At 32.3% G+C, this 18,957-nt stretch overlaps 1 protein-coding gene across 1 annotated transcript in view; it reads right to left on the reverse strand.

The window, feature by feature from the left end:
• Smp_126600 (hypothetical protein) overlaps positions 1-18,957 on the reverse strand; it is a gene marked incomplete at its 5' end in the record, with an annotated part of 81,788 nt that overhangs the window by 15,886 nt on the left and 46,945 nt on the right. The window contains 6 exons of the mRNA XM_018794436.1: positions 909-1,467; positions 2,489-2,661; positions 3,818-4,052; positions 5,246-5,494; positions 6,930-7,185; positions 9,727-9,799. Coding sequence (XP_018648849.1) covers positions 909-1,467; positions 2,489-2,661; positions 3,818-4,052; positions 5,246-5,494; positions 6,930-7,185; positions 9,727-9,799 — 1,545 coding nt within the window. The remainder of the gene's footprint in view (positions 1-908; positions 1,468-2,488; positions 2,662-3,817; positions 4,053-5,245; positions 5,495-6,929; positions 7,186-9,726; positions 9,800-18,957) is intronic.

Genomic DNA, 18,957 nt, shown 5'->3' on the forward strand with positions numbered 1-18,957 from the left:
AGTGAGAGAAAAAGAACAAATTAATCCCTTTTATATTTAATAATGGGTAGTACAAAACAGCAAACTCGTGACCAATTTTATTAGAAAATCTCGACTGAATTATTAACTACTTTAGGACTGTAGATAATTAGAGCTTGTGGGAGTTAAGGAATGATAGATATTAATTAGCTAAGTGGGATTTACAAATGATTATTTCATATATTGTCGTGTTATAATCAATTACAATACACTGTTTGTTTCTTAAAGATAGTAAACTGTAAATCATTTTCCCTACCGATGATATTAACCGAATGATGAAATATATGTTGATCCCACATACCATCATGACGATATATATATACTGAAAAGTAAACACTGAGCAGTTGTTCTTCTTACTACTAAGATGACTACTAATAGTAATATTGATAATATAGTAATAATAATGATAATAGTAATAATAAAATTGCTTCTAAGCTACCTATTTATAAAATAAAAGTGGGTCAAAACTACTATGTTCGTGCTTAAATAATAATTAACACTCAAAATGGAATATCAGGGAATCGTACATTCCAATCCTGTAAAATAAAATTCACTGAAATCCACTGTCTAGAAGTTGGACATTTTAAGGTCAGTAGTGAATTTTAAATAAAATTAGGGAAGTAGTATTTTCAGTCCCAAATAAATATTACATGAGTATCTATTAAACAAATGTGATTATTTAATGTTTACTTCATAATGACAATAATAATGTTATTTTGAAAGTGACTTTTAGTGTTCAGCTGTAAGGATTGTTTTAAACTTTTCTATATGAAGTAAACAATATCAATCCGATCCAGAAGCAAACAAACATTAAATAATCAGTTAATAAACAAAAAAGAAATGTAAGAAAACTAAAAATATAAATAAACTAAATCAATTCACAAACTAACCAAATTTTTCACCACACGAAGTAAACACATCTATCAATGGGAATATAGGAACAAGTTTTGAACTTCCCAACGACGTCGACGAACGATCAGTCATACTGGCGACTGCAGCACTAGCTGCTGCCGAAACAAGGCTTGTATGTGATTGAGTATTTGAACCAGGCAAAGAAATAAGAGAACTACATGAAGAGATAGAAGAATAACCAGAAATATTGCCTGAGTTGGGTCGATCTTTTTCACTAGTTGTACCAGGTGATCCGAAACTGGAAAGACGTTCAACAGTACTACTGTTAGAAGCAGAAGTACTGGAGATTCCGCTACTACCGCTGCAACCGCCTTGTTCACGTACAGCTTTAAAACTACGTAAAATGTAACGTTCACCGTCCTTCACCATTAAAATAAGTGCATTGTGCAAGAGAATAGCCAACATTTCAGTTCGTTCACATATATAATCATGATTTACTTTATTTGATCGATTAGCTGTTAATTTATCAACTGTTACTTCAGCATGTGCAACAACCCAATGATGAAATAATACACGAGGAAAGTTTAAAAGTAAATGCTATAAAGTGATGTAATGAAAAGAAAAAATTTAATATCAGGCTAAATTAGGGAACAAGGAAGAACAAATTTTGTTAATAAAACACAATTTAAAATATCTAATTAGGTGATAATTTTGATATGAGAATTCTTAAAAAGAAAATATGATTTTAACTAATAATATTCGATTCATTAGTGAAATACTATTTGTATGATATGACACAAATGATAGGAACTAATAGTCTTGAAACTGACTTTTTCTTCCTCAACTCATCAATACTTTGTACATTAAGATAGATCATTGAGATTTGAAACAATATTATTTAACGACTCTGGTTAGTTCCAGTTGATTTGTAAAACCTTGAACGTTTACCTTTAAGCATGAAGGCTTTTATGTGCACTAAATGATTTTTCAAAACAAGTTATTATAATCCTACAAGAGAGAAAGGGAGAAATTATCGCTAATCTCTGTTGGACATTTTCGACATCTCGATGATGCTTTTACATAGAATCATATTTATTCAATAGAAAGATTCATGTTGTGATTTTAGTGTCCCGGTTATTCAGTAATTATGCATACGATAGCAAAAAATGGTTTATACTAGTTATTCTCAAGTAGAGAGGATACGTTCTTCCAAAGTGAAGAATCACTGTACAGATGATGAGTTATGTAGTTAGCCGATGAATAATATTAAATTAAAGGAAAGTTAGCATTTCTTCCTACCTATTTTTGTCTGGATCTGAAGCAATGAAACCATAATTACGACCTAGGATTAATAATAATTCAATCTTTAAACTGTATAGTTCCATTATAATTTAAACGTTAATTAATGTAATGTTAAGAAGTTGAATATAGTTTTGAGATAGTTTAACCGTAGCGTACAATGTTCGATAAAACATTCATCTACAGATACTCATAATGTTCATTCCCTTTCAACAACCTATGACACCACTAAATTTTAAAAAAAAGATAACGAATAATCAAGTTAATCAAAAATAAATATCATTTCTAGTAAGTATAAGAAAGAAAATTGAACATTCACCTGAAATGGTAATAATAAATCCGGAAGTGGTTTAGACAAAATATCTTTTTTATCCAAACTAGTGCATAACTGACCAAGATTAATTCGTTTAACGAGAGGCATACAAACATTATCGATAGTTTGTGGCAAACTGGCCAATTTAAGTTGAATTTGTTGCCAAATTTTAGCTTCAGCTGAAAAAAAACGTTTTTTTGAAAAACAGCAGATTTAAATGAACTGAAGTGAAATGAATTGAAAAAAATGTGACGAAAAGTATTTGTTAGGACATAAGGCAAACAAAGTACATTGGAACTAGAACAGTACATGAAAAGATCTAAAAAATTATTCAGTCTAGGAATCGGTAGTTAACTTTATATGTTGCATAATCTCGGCTGAAGCAGCTATAGTAAAATGAATTGGTGGTTGAAGCTATTGTTTTTCAAACAGTAATGTCGAGGTTTCAACCACGCTTAACTCACTACAGACTGTATAGTACACGGAGTATCACTAGCTATCACACTAACAGTGTAGATTAAGGATGAGTACATGAGATTTGTACTTGGTAATTGAAGTATTTTATTAGAATGTTATAAATGATGACCCCTCAATGTCCTGGTACTGTCGAAGGTGGGAAGAGTCAAAGCTCCCTATCAAAACGCTCTCACATGGTCATTCATATACAGCAACTGTCAGAGAAGTCCTGTTTACTGCCTTCTCGTGGTAGGAGTGTTGTTTACGAAATTCAGAGGACGAAAGGAGAATGTCCGATGCTTTAACCGAGATGTTGGATACGGTGGATTCATCAAGGGGAATTGGGAAACCCTGATTCCAAACCATTGATGCATATGGGCTCCAGGATCCTGAGGAAACAAAAGGCATATGAACATTTTGTTGGTCACCGGCTAACATGGAACTACATCCAACCTTGCTCCACTGCCTTGTGGATTAGACCTCAAGGTCAAAGGCTCAGTGAGTAACCCCTAAAAAAATCACCTGATTCGATTTGGGCGCTCGGGCAATATCCCAGCCCTTACACAAATCGAATGATGAAATGTAGCGCATATATATTTAGTGCATCCTCATACTAATCCTTACGTGTTAAAAAATAAGTGCTGAGATCTGTTTAGCAAATATTTCAAAAAGCCAAACATAGTAATCTATGTCAAAAACAGCAAAACTACAAACACATGCTAGCAAGACAGATAATGTTGTTACAATCGTCATAATGTAAAGATACAATAATTCATCAGATAGTAAATGTAAGGACAGCTTCATCATCAACAGTTTATTCATTTGATCACATGAAACAACAACAAAATATCTAATGGCAAAAAAATCAATATCAATTACCTTTGTACATTTTAGTTCTTTTTTCCAAATCTTTTGCAATATTATTTGCAATTAATGGTAAATTAAAGTAAAGAATTCGCATCTGTTTTAAACCTTCAATTAAGACAAACTTATTATGCCTAGTTTGTAATAAAGGTACAATATCTGGATGTCGGCGCACATAATCACGAACAGAATGTCGAACACTTTCCAACATATTTGAACATGAAAGAGCTTGACAATGACGGGCCCATGTCTGTGAAGATAAAAATTATGAAAACTTTTACATTACGAACAATAACATGAATGAAAATAATAATAATAATAATCACGTTATACAATACTATAGCTTTTGATACAGTAGGGAATTCCGAGTATAAATTATCAAATACTATGGTGAATTCTCTTGAATCTATAAATTGTTTGTAACGATTTTGAAAAATACTATTGAATATTCTTTTAGGAAGGGTGATTAGCAGTAATGAATTCTGAAGAAATTCGAGCCATTCATGATTAACATCATACACTGATCTTATTTAGACAACCAATGAAGACCAGGAAGCACTGGACAATTGTTTCATCCTAGTAAAAGACCTCTCAACAGTGTGCCTATCTAGACTTGGTTACGTGTATCATATCGTCGTTTACAAGCAAAATTTTGTAGACCACACCATGGGAGTAAGTACAAATAATATAGAAACAATCTGGCAGAGGCCAAACGAATTTTTGCGACCTTAGCATGGCTGCAGAGGTAGACCAATATGAAGTCACATGGATGAGTTCCTCTACCTTATGCTTTACGATTTCAGAACTACAAAACCTCTTTTTAACCTTGAAAAGTTTCTAAACAATGTTAAAGAAGTGTATCCACTCTAATTTTTTAGTTTTGTATAATATATTCTTACTCTATACCGACTATTTCCCGATTGACTGAAATTTTTCAAGGTCACTAAAGACTCGCCCAAAAGTCATTCATATATAATGGTCAGTGAATATTATCGATACAAAATTATTTTATTCTTTACTTACAGTACTCAGATTTCAAAATCACGCTTCTTTGCCGATATAGTATATCACATGTACTTTGAACTAACTAAACTAGTTTTAAAGAGAAAATAACTCGTGTAGTGGAGTGATGTATGTATATCAAGCCTTAGACTTACACAGTGATCGAAAAAAATGGGTAAAATTTAATGTACAAAATACGCTAAATGTTCTATGGTGATTTCATTTCGTTTCTGCTCTAATTAAGAAAAAGGTGGAAATGAGTGAACAGTTGTATGAAGTATCGAGCATATTCCAACAACGTACAGACCACTGGTACATATTGTAAATAAGTATTTTAATAATTGTTTTGAAATAAATAACTATAGGAATAAAATTTATTGATTCATAATTTTTATTTACTTTTAAATTAGCCGATGAATTATCAGTTAACCAGGCTAGAACAGCTTCAGCCATACCACGATAACCTTGTTCGGTTTTTGTTTGATCAATACAAGTAACAAGACTACGAAAAAGATTAATCAATATAGGAATCTGATCAAGGCATAAAATTTTAGACAATTTCGCATGTTCCACAGGCCAACGACGTAATAATAAATATTCGTATTGTTTCAAATGACGAACCATATATTGAGTTTTTTGATGAAATTCCAATAGGACTAGTGTACGAATATATTCTTCACTTTTTTGACCCTTTATGTTCAAAGAAAAAAAGATTATATTAAAAGGAATGAAAAAAAACGAGGACAGTCTCTTTCTTCCTCTTGACAACTTAACACAAATGATAAACATTCATATATAACTAATTGAAACAGTTGTTCGTATATATATATATATATATATATATATATATATATCACCACATTGTACAGTCTAAGCTGATGATAACAAGCAAAGATGATGGTTAGTGTTTAGAAAAAATTTGTTGCATAACTCTACTACTTCAGCTAGAAATATTAAATGAAATAAATTTATGTGACATTTTACGAGTTTCGTTTATTTGAATAATTTATCCATGATGATGAACTGATAACAAATTATGTTAAAGATTGAAACAAGACTAGGAATGTGTACGTATTATGGACCAAAAATAAAAACAAGAAAAGCATAAATAAAATAATTTTGGGAGAAATGATGTGTAGCAGACAAATGACACTATTTATAATATGGTTAATTGCTTCCGTCTAGCGATACTGCTAATACAATATCTCAAATTGGAAAACTGTCATCTTACCCTACTAATGTGATGGTAGTTAACTCAGCAGATGCGTTATCTGTTAGCTTTTATATTGTATATCACTGACTAATGATAAATGCTGACACTATAGAACCAAGAGGTCAGTATTTGATTTTGATATTGAAACTATTCTGAAACAGGTGTTTTCTTTGGAACAGAAACTTGTTTAATGTTCAATTTGTTTCAAAATCTTTGATTACGAATAAAGTTGTGAGCCTTGCACCGTATCAGTATTAAAAACCATGTATAGTTGACGTCTATCATATGCACAGCGATTATTAATTACTTCATAGCATTTTCTTGAAACATAAGCTAACTTGAAGAAGCCAGTCTCCTCACTTATCATAATTGCATGAGGTTCCTATAAATGTGTTAGTCGTTTGATCTACCAAGTGAAGTAAGATCCCCATTCATACAATTAGTACCTTTTCGATCATTTTCTGCTTCTGAATACAGTCCACAACACTGTGGGGGAAATATTTTAACTGTGTTTAGTTTGGATCTTTGAACCATCTTCAATTATTTCTTCATGTTTGTAAAATATTTAAGGCACATGGTGACGATCCAACCCACCAAGTAAAGATTCATGCACTCGGCTGAATCACACTATATGTGTGAGGGCCTCTGTTACTGAGCAGTTGTCAGAGCTGGATCAGGTGAAGCAGAACTGAAGCCTGCGGACTACTGAGTGAAAACTGATCTCCTTAACTGTTCCATATCGGTTAAAAAAACGAGGGATACTTGAGACAACCTAGCCCATTTATAAATAGAAAATTTTAGAAATGTAAAATGAGTGATAAAATATTCCTGAACTTGATTTCAACTCATAATATATAGAATACTGAGTTGAAGTTAAGACATCGAACATTGAAAAACAGTGTTTATACATACTTTACTAGGCATTTGAAAATTAGGAAATTGAGCTCGAAGTTCAACTGCTGCTTCAAAACTTGCTCCTGCAATCATTTCTGGATCATCACTCCAATCTGTAGTAACTAATTCACGTACAGTCTCATTTATATTTGATACAGGACTACTTAACGATGATGAAGCTGGTGGTGATGTTGTTTCGACTGGACGATCACAAGGACCTGTTGTGTTACTTGATGCAGGTAGATTTAAGGAAATATTCGAAACGACACTATCACTAAAAAATAAAACAAAATCCAGGATTTAAAACAAGTTGATAACTTAGTGATGATAAAACAAAGTCTTCCAAATACAAACAACGTGAAATGATTAAAAAAACATCCGACAGTACTAACGCCATCGTTTTCAAAAGTGGACTACTGACTAGGTGTATTACGGCAGTAATATTTTTAAAACAAGATATCAACTATAATAAATATGGGAGATATTTAATCTGTAAAATACAGCTGTAGATAAGTCTTTTCAATATTTTTAGGCATAAAAAAACACTAGATATAGGCTTTTGCCTTACTGTATACCATTTTCTTAAAAATTATATCTGTATCAACAGTAAGTATTTTTATAGTGAGACAACATTTACGTTAAAATGAAACAATGAAATAAGTAACTTCAAGCCAACAAACAATATAAACATTTTGATGGCTAAGTTATTTAGGTAAATATTAATTGTGACAAAGACTTCAGTAATATAGTAGTCATAATAACTAGCAACAATGACAATATACAACTTGGCAAAATTTATATAATATTATCGAGAGAGCTAATATGTCATCGAATATATTATTGCATCAATTAATACTATTTACAGAACTTAAAAAAAATCCTAAAATGAAATGATGATTATTGATTATCAATTACATATAACTGAACTAAGTTACTTGGTAAAAACAAAGGCTCCGAAAAAAGAAAGGAAAAGAAAGACAATCATAGAAGCTATGAATGAGGTGAGGTCACAAGTAAAGCTTATGGTTACTCCCGATAATTATACATTAGTTTCTATTGGAACAGTTATTATTTAAGAACGATATACAGAATTATTGAATCAACCCAAATTATTAACGTATGAGTTAGCTAATGGATAAAGTATTATCTAATTAATTAACTCAATTTTTTGAATGTTGATTCTACACTAGTTTAACTATGTAAAATTAATGATTTTAAAGTCAAATAAAATTTGAGGGGGAGAGAAAAAACTAGAATTTTTGAATATTCTAAAATAATTAACTTTTTCATTTTTCTTTTAGAGTGCTGTTAGAGGTGTGAGGTCAGTTATCACTTCCCGGTTGCCCACACCGTCTAAGGGTTCTTCTGTAGGTACCTAAAAAGGAAATAAGATTAGAGGTGGTCTTGGTGACCTGAGAACGTGACCGCAGTGCCCAAGGGACAACTGCTTGAGGTCGGTCACACACGACCGTTCTGTGAGTAATTTTTTAGTTAGCTCAGTTCTTGCATTTTTAAGGTCAACCTTTTCTAACCCCACCCCTCCTTGTGGGAAGGCAGTATCTCTGTTATGCTGGTCGTCTGAAGGAAATACCTTACTGCCGTCACACCTCTGTACAGCCAGCAGTATGACTTCGCGTTTAGACCTTGGGTTTGCTGCTTTTAGTCTTACCGCCTTTCAACCGACCTGTCTGGCATGGTGGAACCTTGAGGAACGATTGTTCCGGCCAGTATAGCTAGACTGGTTCGTTACGATATGTAAGTCCGATCACCACGTCAAGGTAGCAGCAACGGTCGGAACTTTTGTTTTGCTGTACTAATATTCAGATTTCATAGATAATTATTTATTCCTAAAAAGAGGAGTTGTGGAGATTGTAGTATTTTTAACAGATGAATTTACGAGTCGACCTACTCTAGACCATCAGTGAAAACCTGGAAGCACTAGACGGCTGTTTTGTCCTAGTATGTGACCCCTCAAAAGTGTGCGCCCACGATCCAGAACGAGGGATTCGAGCCCAGGATCTGGGTTTTCAATGGTGATCTAGCTTCGATCGACCCTTGGATTCAACTGTTAGAAACTATTTATTTGACAAGCTTTTAAACAGTCTTATTTTCAAACAACTAAAATAAACAACTTATTATTAAAAGAAATATTTAAGGTAATCATCAAAAACTGTAGAATATCGATTAATAACAGTAGTAACAAAACATTAGTAGCAACAGTGACTCAACACACAGGTTATTTCACTGAACTTATTCACTATAGATGGAAATTATCCCCGTGATTATAAATATTTGGCTGTCTATCGATTAGCAGCGCTCAGTATTGTGGTTTTAAGGATTGAAAATAATTTCCCTCACATTTGCATTCATTTTGGGAAAAATAAATCAAAGTATCATACTCCATTCACAAAATGAATTTATTATAATGAGACTATCAGTTCAGAGGTTGCATAAAAGTTGAGCTACTTAATTTTAAACCAGTGGATTTTGAGCTTGAATCTTATTGGACAACCAACTTGTATGACTATTTCTCTATCTCTATCATACACACATGATATGTGGATCAAAGCAGTATACTTAAACATGGACTTGGTGAACCTACTTGTTGGTTAAAAATTCATAATCTTACCCATTTAATCAAACACAACAGCGTCAAGCGGATTTCAACATTTGACTCACTAATTGAGAGTTAAATGATCAAACAATCAAAATTATACCTTTCTAAAAATTTAATAAGCACGTTAATCACATGTAGTTAAGTGATAGAATGAATAAGAGAAAGTTATCATTGATCTATAAATTAGTTAAAGCCCACCTTCGAGACGTTGGAATTGTTTCTTGAATTATTTCACTTCCTTCGTATAGATTTTTCATTTGTTTTACATAACCTTTATTTGTTTAAAAAAGAAAAAAAAACAAAAAAGAATAAATATCGAATAGATGAACATAAAACCAAAGGATGGAACAAATCAGACAATAAAGGAATGTACGATAACTAAATAAATCAAAGACAACTTTGTGAGTCATCGAAAAATGTATATGAATGGAATGTGAAAGGCAAAAATTGATATTGAAGTATATAATGTAAATATATACAGATAAAACATATATTTATCATATTGTAAAGTACCAAATAAAGGCAATTAGTATGGACAGTGAAAATCATATCAATGATAAACCGATATATGAACTAGAGCTTAAGAGAAAATCTTTGAAAAATTCCCCCCCCCAAGTTTGATGCAGTTTTCCGTTTCAAAAAAATGCAAACAAGCTAGTACTGAAGATTAATGAAATTAAAAACCTATTTCAAAGTTGAGTTAATGGATAATATAAAGAAGCCAGCCAATATAGAAATGGTTCATTTAATAATGACACCAAGGAATTGCGGATTGATATATTGTACAAATGCGCAATTTTACTTCAGCAAATAGAAAAAATGTACACCCACGGCCTTACTGTGTCTATCAAAAATTAACTTAATAATTACTAATAAGTGGTTTAATCTCATAAGAATAATTACATTGAGACAATTCCACTTTTGAATTGGTTGTTTGAATCTTCCCACTGATGTTCAGGACTACAATAGATCAGTCTCTTACTGATAAATATGCATCCTGTGAGGGTTGCCTTGATACTGCCTCAAGTCACTAGCATTATAAGTGGGAATGATGGTGGCTAGAAGTGGAATCCAGGTTCGAGTTCTGAGGTGAAAATCAACTCTGAGATGCAGGTATATCCAGCTGATGAGTCCTGAATGGAACTAAAAGTATGTTCGGGATTCTACTGCTAGCCACCATCATCGCTTATATTGAGATTATCGTTAGGATTTGCCCTTAATAATGAATTCGATCATTAAAATACTGATACGTTCTGTAACAAATAGCAATTTTAACATCAATATTTCAAACAAAATTCAAACGCTGTTAATTTACTTTAAGTTTAAACGAAAGAATTATGAACGGATCGGTTATTGATTCTTTGAAATTATAGAAAAAGAAGTTGTTATATAAGAACTCTCGTCTAAATTAGAGCGAATAGTTTCACAGTATTCGAGCGCCGAGTTGATGTAAGACATTAAATAGGAATAATATATTTGTAAAACCTCAGAGAATGAATTTGTTGTTAATTTTTGCACAAGATAAGTCAAAATAACAGTAGAAAAATTTTATTTATTTATGAAGAAAAGACCAATATACTTTATTAGTTACGTTGTATTAATGTGTAAGAAGTATTAATTGATACAACATTTGTAGTGAAATCAACTGTATCTGCTTCTACCATTTGTAAAGACCTGTTCAAAGGTCAACCACAGTTGAATTAAATCATAATGAACATTTAGAGATGAAAACAGATTGGTAAAGAATATAAAGTATCAAAGACAATAGTTTTAACTGTCCGATTACTCAAGCTTAAACATAGGGAAAGTAACAGAAATTGTTTTAATAAGGGATCGCAATTTTATATAAGAATTTAGATGTCTTGTAACTACTCATTTACCATGTATAACTTTAGATCTTCAACTTTCAGATGCAATATGTGTAAAGAAAGGCTACTGATATTACAAACAGAATTATTACTGGAAAAGTCTTCAGTTGGAATGAAAATAAATTTTCTAAAACGTTGAACGGACAAACGAAAAATAAGTATGATGAAAATTTAGTTTTATATATTTTTATGCAACTGCATGCCAAAACTATTAACAGGACCATAGACATTTGTAAAACTGATGTTTAGAAGACACATAATGATGATTATTAGTAACTAAACAAATGAAAATTTTGTGTCAATTAATAGAAAAATAGATCAGAATTAAAGATGAACAAAAATTTGTACAATAAAAGCGGTTTATAAAACCATAAAACAGAAAGAAATTATATATATATATATATATATATATATATATAGTTTAAGCTGAGTAGTGTTTTTTTTAGCAACTCTGTGTTCCGCGAGATGGGTTCGCTGACCCCATGTCCAACCCTCCTCCTTGGTCCGGGCATAGGACCGGAAGTGACACTAGAAGAGCTAAAGGTGATCCTGGTGAGCGGCCTATTCTCCTGCACTAAGGGTGACGGGGATAAGTATATATATATATATATATATATGAAACATAATCACGACAGTTTTTCAGGTAAAGCCGAAAGATGGCTAACAGTGAAATCTGTGTGACATGCGTTTCCTCCAACTGGGAACTTGTTAGCTAGATGTATCTGAATTAGATTATTGAAGATTTAAACTATTACAAGTAGACAGTAAATCTTGCATGGACTTAGCATAAAGTAAATGAGTAAAATCAAAGGCAACTCTGATGACCAATACTAACATACAGCACACACACATACAGAGCGTTATTTAATTAATTCGCAAACAAAAAATAGACATCATTGATAAACTTTCACAAAACAGCTGACTTGTTTACAATCTTATACTTATTGTTATTTTTGCTGTCTTCATCATCGTCGTAGTTATTATCAGTCGGAAAAGTGTCAGTGTGCATGTGTCTGCAATTATGTCTTTCTTTTGCACACAAACCAAGCACAGATTGACTACGATCATTGTTTCAGCAACGATTGTCATTGTAAGTAATAAAGTAAACTTATACAGTGTAGTAATAAACAATCTTTTTATCGTATACTATAATTATGTTAATTAACATGGTATTTCAGACACATTTTCTTTGACAGCAATCTTCCGAACTCGTTGATTTCAATAATAATGAAATCAATAATATTTTGTCAACTACAGATAATGAAATTAATTATAATGAAGAAGCATGATAGTGGGTAATGTGAAAAGTATAAAATATTCTTAATAAAAATAGTGAATCATTATTCGAATAGTAAAAGGTTCTTCTTGTAAACATATCTCTCAAAATGAGCACAGATTCATGAGTTTTTCTACTTTTAGTAAAGTTGTTTCGCTATTCTCACAATAAATTTCAACTGTAGGTATACAAATTAGAATAGAAGAAACAAAGATAATAAGCAAACAGAAAAAACAAATATATTATGATAATGAATATAGTTTTTGTTGTTATAACCCTATGAGTAGAAAAATTATGTTTTTCTGACGTTTCGCAGCTTAATGTAAGCCACTTCTTCAGAGTAAATAAACAGCCGGATTAAATTAACATAAGTTTAAACAGTATAAAGAAAACAAGATCACAAAAAATATATTTATCATTAACTTTCTACATAATGCTTAATTTATTTGAAACTATCAAGTACAACGTTAGCATTGATACCTACAGATATATGATAACCTGTAAAAATTTAAATGATCAACATCTATACCATGGAGATGTATTGTTCTTTGTATAACGTCTGATCAACTATCTACAACTTGTCTAATTATAACTGGTGTATTAATTGAGTGTACAGTGATGATCGAAAATCTGTATCACTGAATATTATGCAATCCGATTCATTAACATAAAAACAGCTCGAATAAGGTGTGGCATTCCTCATCTCTAGCTAACAAACAGGAAGAAATGAAATGGAGTGAAACTTAATTTAGTCCATAAAAACTCAACATTTGAAGAAGCTGATGTAGATTGAATCAAAGTCACACTATAAGCAAGATAAATAACAATCAATGAAATGAACACCGAAGAAACGCAAACAGAAGGATATAATGTTCACTGAAGAATTCCAATAGGACAGTTATGAAAATACTAGCCAGCTAATAATTTACCTTTTAATGATAACACATCAGAAATTTATAATTCATAATATGTTGATTAATTTCAATATCAAACACTTATCGTTTGAGGAAAAAAGGATAGATAAACTGAAAAGAAATTAACCTTGTTTAATTGTTATACTTAAGCGATGACGTAATGATGATTTCGAATCTAATGGAACTTTAATATCTTCAGATGAGAATAACACAGTAGAATGATTAGGTGCAATTTTTACTACTTAGAAAAATATTAGCAAATATCACAACAGCCGTTAAACACACGAAGAAAGAGAAATTGAGCATACAAATGTTAAATTTGTGAAAGTTAACAAGAATATGGCATGAATTACACCGAGTAAAAAAATATAAATGACAACAATGGAAGATAATGAACAATTATGATGAAAATAGCCAACGTTAAATGCAAAAAAAGACAACCAGTTCATGTAAATATGCACAGATTGATGTGTGTTCATGTGTACACCCAAAAATATAATAAGCAATTCCACAAATATAAATGAGTGATTATAAAGCCGTAATTAAGTAACAACGTAATAATCATTTTATGATAAAGAATATAACACCACAAACCCAGCAGATAGTAGAGGAAAAATTAACCAATAATAATGTAAGCATGTATGAAAACGAGTTTACAAATTCCGTAGAAACGGTATATTTATAGATAGATACAGAAAGTACATATGTATATACACGTTTAAATGAAGGTGTATCCATGTGCAGGTTGAAAAGTAAAAAAAACACAGTATAAAGAAAAGAAATTAATTGACTTCAACACATCTTATAGAATAAATGCATATATATATATTATATATATCGAGGTTGTGTATTTGGCAGTATATCTGTGAAAGGATACAATTTTAATGTTAAGTACAGATATAATCATCTCTGAATAAAAATGAAGAGAATTCGTCGAAAATTTTCTTTTCGATGAAATCATTTACTCAAGTTGTACATTCGTATTTATAGTTGTATGGTAAGTATATGTCTATAGAAGGCTTTTAAAAAGGAGAACGTAAAACAGTTACCAGTTCAATACGGGAACAACTCTGGACGTCACTCTGAAGGAGTCTTCTTTTAAAATAATTTACACAACCAAAGGAACTGGATCGAAAGGATGTCGAATCAAAAACTTATGCACTGCGCAGGTGATCCACCAGTTCAAGCCTGAACTCTGTGTGCAAAAATGGTACGTTCAACCTCATATCCTTCCTTGGCCCTAATTCCTTTATGTTATGTGTCTTCGTCTTGCTTTTCTTTAAATTACTTCCTTGTAATTTTAAGCTGTAATCAGTTATTATTAGCCTTTAACAATTTTCCATGATTAGTATGATCCGTATGTTTTTTGTTTTTTCCTCATATCTGTCAAACGTACAAATATCTTTCATAATTTTGACCCGTAAGTTATTTTCATCTTTCTATTCTTCTTTAACACCCTGACTATAAAGTAACCTCATTTGATATTTGGAGCCTCGAATCACTTTATGATGAAATATTTTCTATCCTTCTATAAACCTGTATTTACCACACAATTATAAATACGAATGTACGGCTTAAGTAAATGATTTTATGGAAAAGATTTTCTTTGCTGAATTCTCTTTATTTTTATTCGATGACACAATGGTTTATTTTAACTATATCAGCATCGATTCAGTATTAATTCACCTATAAAACACAACTGATTAGTGAAGTGAATGAAAATAAATATGTAAATTTATTTATTTCATTTTTGCACGAGAATATGCTATATGAATAGAAAAAAATGGACGTAAATTTTGTCGAAACGTTTGGTCAGTGTTAGACCTGTCTTTGCCATTTTTCTCTAGAATTCAGGATCGTTGAAAAGTATACAAAACTACTCATTATACTGTTTGTCATGCACTTGACAGACCAGATGGATGTAGTATTTGTTGACGACAGTCAAATGCTATCTATTGATTAGGTACTACATGAAATAATATTCCATGAGAAGAAACTGCTAGGGCTATTTTTCAAGTTGCGAATTATTACCACTTATTTTGAAAACTGAATTTATCGTCCAAACTAAACAATCATCAGTAAAAAAAGTGTGAACAAATTATTATTCATTATCATTTTGTTTTTTTGAAGTACTGTCATCTCCCCCCCCTTGAAAATTTGTTCTATGATACAAAGTTTTTGCACACACCAAAAATATAATAAAGAAACAAAGCTATTACTGAAAACGGATTGCTCGAAATTTTATTGAAGATACTTTATATTATAAATCAGTTTCAGATCAAGAAACAGTGAGAAAATATACAGTGAAGTTCACCTAATCTAGAGCAAGAAAGGGAGAATATTGATGACATTTTACAAGGATCGTGCAACAATTAAAAATACATCAGCCGTTAAACCTTAAATTTACCAATATAAAAGTAGCATGTCCACTGCGCGATTTAAATACCATTAATTCAACCCTATGTAAGGTGGTGAAATAGTTGTTCATTTATTTTTTATACTTTAAAAGAAATCCTCATCTGATATCAGTTTATGATGCAAAGGATGTGAAAATCATGGTGAATCTTCACAACGCCTATTAACTTAATGACATTTTCTTCCTCATGATAATATGATGCAATATGTCTATGTGGAATATTAATTTGTAAAACTTGATTATCATACAAGATTCTAGATACACCTATCTGACGACCACCACCTAGCAAGGAACCTAGGTTCAGCGTTTCCTGCCGATTACTTTTCACCACCTAACATCAAAACATCGTACACTTGGTGTTGAGTCACTTAGACTAGTTAAATATTGTAACTTGGTCGACAGATTCCATTAGCGCTAAGGATCAGACAAACCTGATATTCTGTACTATTTAGGGATTAACCAATATATTTGTTTGTAAAAACAATACACCTCATATGTCCTACGTAATTAATCGAACATATACAGCACAAGAAAAGTTTGTAATAAAAACGTGTCAAAGAATAGTTGTTTTTCGCTCTTTCCATTGAACGTTTGCACGAAATTATGCAAGAGATAACTCATGGTCAACAAAGATATCAATAAATACCATTTTATTTTAGAATTTAGTACAACTGTGAAATGAAATTAATTGACCTGAATTTCTCATCCCATGCAAATACGACATTAGTCAATATCTTTAAACGCGTTTTGATTATGCCCTCTTTTGTGAACAACTAAAGCAAATATACTAGAATAAATTGATTTTTTCGGCGATTTTTTCATTATATATATATATATGCTTCACATTTTATTCAGAAAAATTTGGAGGAAGAACAAGTGCCGACGGACTGAAAGAGGGATATCTCATCAAGATACCAGAGAAAGGAGATCTGAGCAAATGTGAGAATTACAAAGGCATCACACTGTTGTCAGTACCAGAGGTTTTCGATAGTGTTGCTCAACCGGATGAAAGAAGCAGTAGACGACCCAACTTACAGATCAACGGAATGGATTCCGTAAGGATCGGTCGTGCACACACCGATTCGCGACACTACGGATCATCGTTGAACGATCAGTTGAATGGAATTCGTCACTATACATCAACTTCATTGGTTATGAGAAGGCGTTTGACACCGTGGATAGGAGAACATTATGGAAACTTCCTCGACACTATGGAGTTCCTGAGAAGATTGTCAACATTATCCAGAACTCATACGATGGGCTACAGTGCAAAGTGGTGCATGATAGACAGCTGACAGATGCATTTCCAGTAAGGACCGGAATCAGACAAAGTTGTCTACTCTCCGCCTTCCTCTTTCTTCTGGTGACTGACTGGACTATGAAAACCTCGACATCTGACGGGAAGCACCGAATACAATGGACAGGTTGGATATGACTAGATAATTCGGACTTCGCAGACGACTTGGCCCTTCTATCACATACACACCAACAAATGAAGATGAAGACAACAAATGTAGCGGCAGCGTCTGCATCAGTAGGCTTAAACATACGCAAAGGAAAAAGCAAGATTGCAAAATACAACACCGGGAACGCCAAGTCAATTACACTTGATGGAGACACTCTGGAATAGGTGGAAATATTCACGTACCTGGGAAGCATCACTGATAAAAAAGGTAAAGGCGCGGATTGGCAAAGCAAGGACAGCATTTCTACAACTGAAGAACATATGGAACTCAAAACAACTGTCAACTAACTTCAAAGTGAGAATCTCCAATACCAACGTCAAGACAGTCCTACTGTACGGAGCTGAAACGTGGAGAACTACCACATCCATCTATTCAAGAAGGTACAAGTATTTATAAACAGTTGTCTATGCAAAATACTCAACATTCACTGGCCGGATACTAACAGCAACAGCGTTTTAAGAGAGAAGACAAACCAGGTTCCAGCTGAAGAGGAAATTAGGAAAAGACGTTGGAAGTGGATAGGACATATATTGAGGAAATCACCAAACTGCATCAGGCGTCAATCCCTAACTTGGGATCCGGAAGGGAAGCGGAAAAGAGGAAGGCCAAAGAACACATTACGCCGGGAAATAGAAGGAGATATGAAAGGATGAATAACAACTGGAAAGGATTGCCCAGGACAGGGTTGGATGGAGAATGCTGGTGAGCGGCCTATGCTCCTCCACGAGGGGTAACAGGCGTAAGTAAAATGAATAGTAAGTATTATATATAATCTGTCATAAAATATCCCACATACCTTAACAAGCTCACAAACTCAGTCAAGAAAATCTAAAGAATTGTTAGAACGAAATCAAAATTACAGATCACCATACATAAACATCATATTAGTATAAAAAACTGGATTTTGTTATTCAACTCTATGAGAAAATGCATTCGAAGTGTAATCGAAAATTTTCGGACGTATAACCCGGAGAGAGAGACAGGATAAAAGCTAGAACAGGTGAAGTATATGATTGGACAAAGAAAAAGGTGGAAAACCATCAACTCTCGTAAAGTCTAGAAGATTGCGTAAAATCCGGTACAAAGGCATTTCAGTTCAAGTTGACAATTAAGATGAAAAGCAAAAGAGTGGAAAATCATTAAGCTAAACGTAGTAGCCAACTGAAATGGAAGAAGAAAAAGTTGTAATTAACGAATGAAACAGAGGAATCAAATGCATAGACTGATTAAATATTTAAGAGAAATCACCAATTCATCTGTCCAATTATTATCTATTTCAAACAATCTTAAATAATATCGAAGTGAATCTGAACAGAAAACCAAGGTCACTAAATAATAAATAAATTTGTACTATTTACCATAAACAAATAAAAGAGAAAAATTCGAAGTATCTGAAATGTTCAAAGAGTGATAAAACAATATGGTTTAGGAGTTACTGGAAACATTTGTAATAAAATGCAAGGTTACAGTATCTGAATGGTGAGCAGAA

This window comes from Schistosoma mansoni, chromosome 1 (genome assembly GCF_000237925.1).
Source record: "Schistosoma mansoni strain Puerto Rico chromosome 1, complete genome".
Taxonomy (NCBI): domain Eukaryota; kingdom Metazoa; phylum Platyhelminthes; class Trematoda; order Strigeidida; family Schistosomatidae; genus Schistosoma; species Schistosoma mansoni.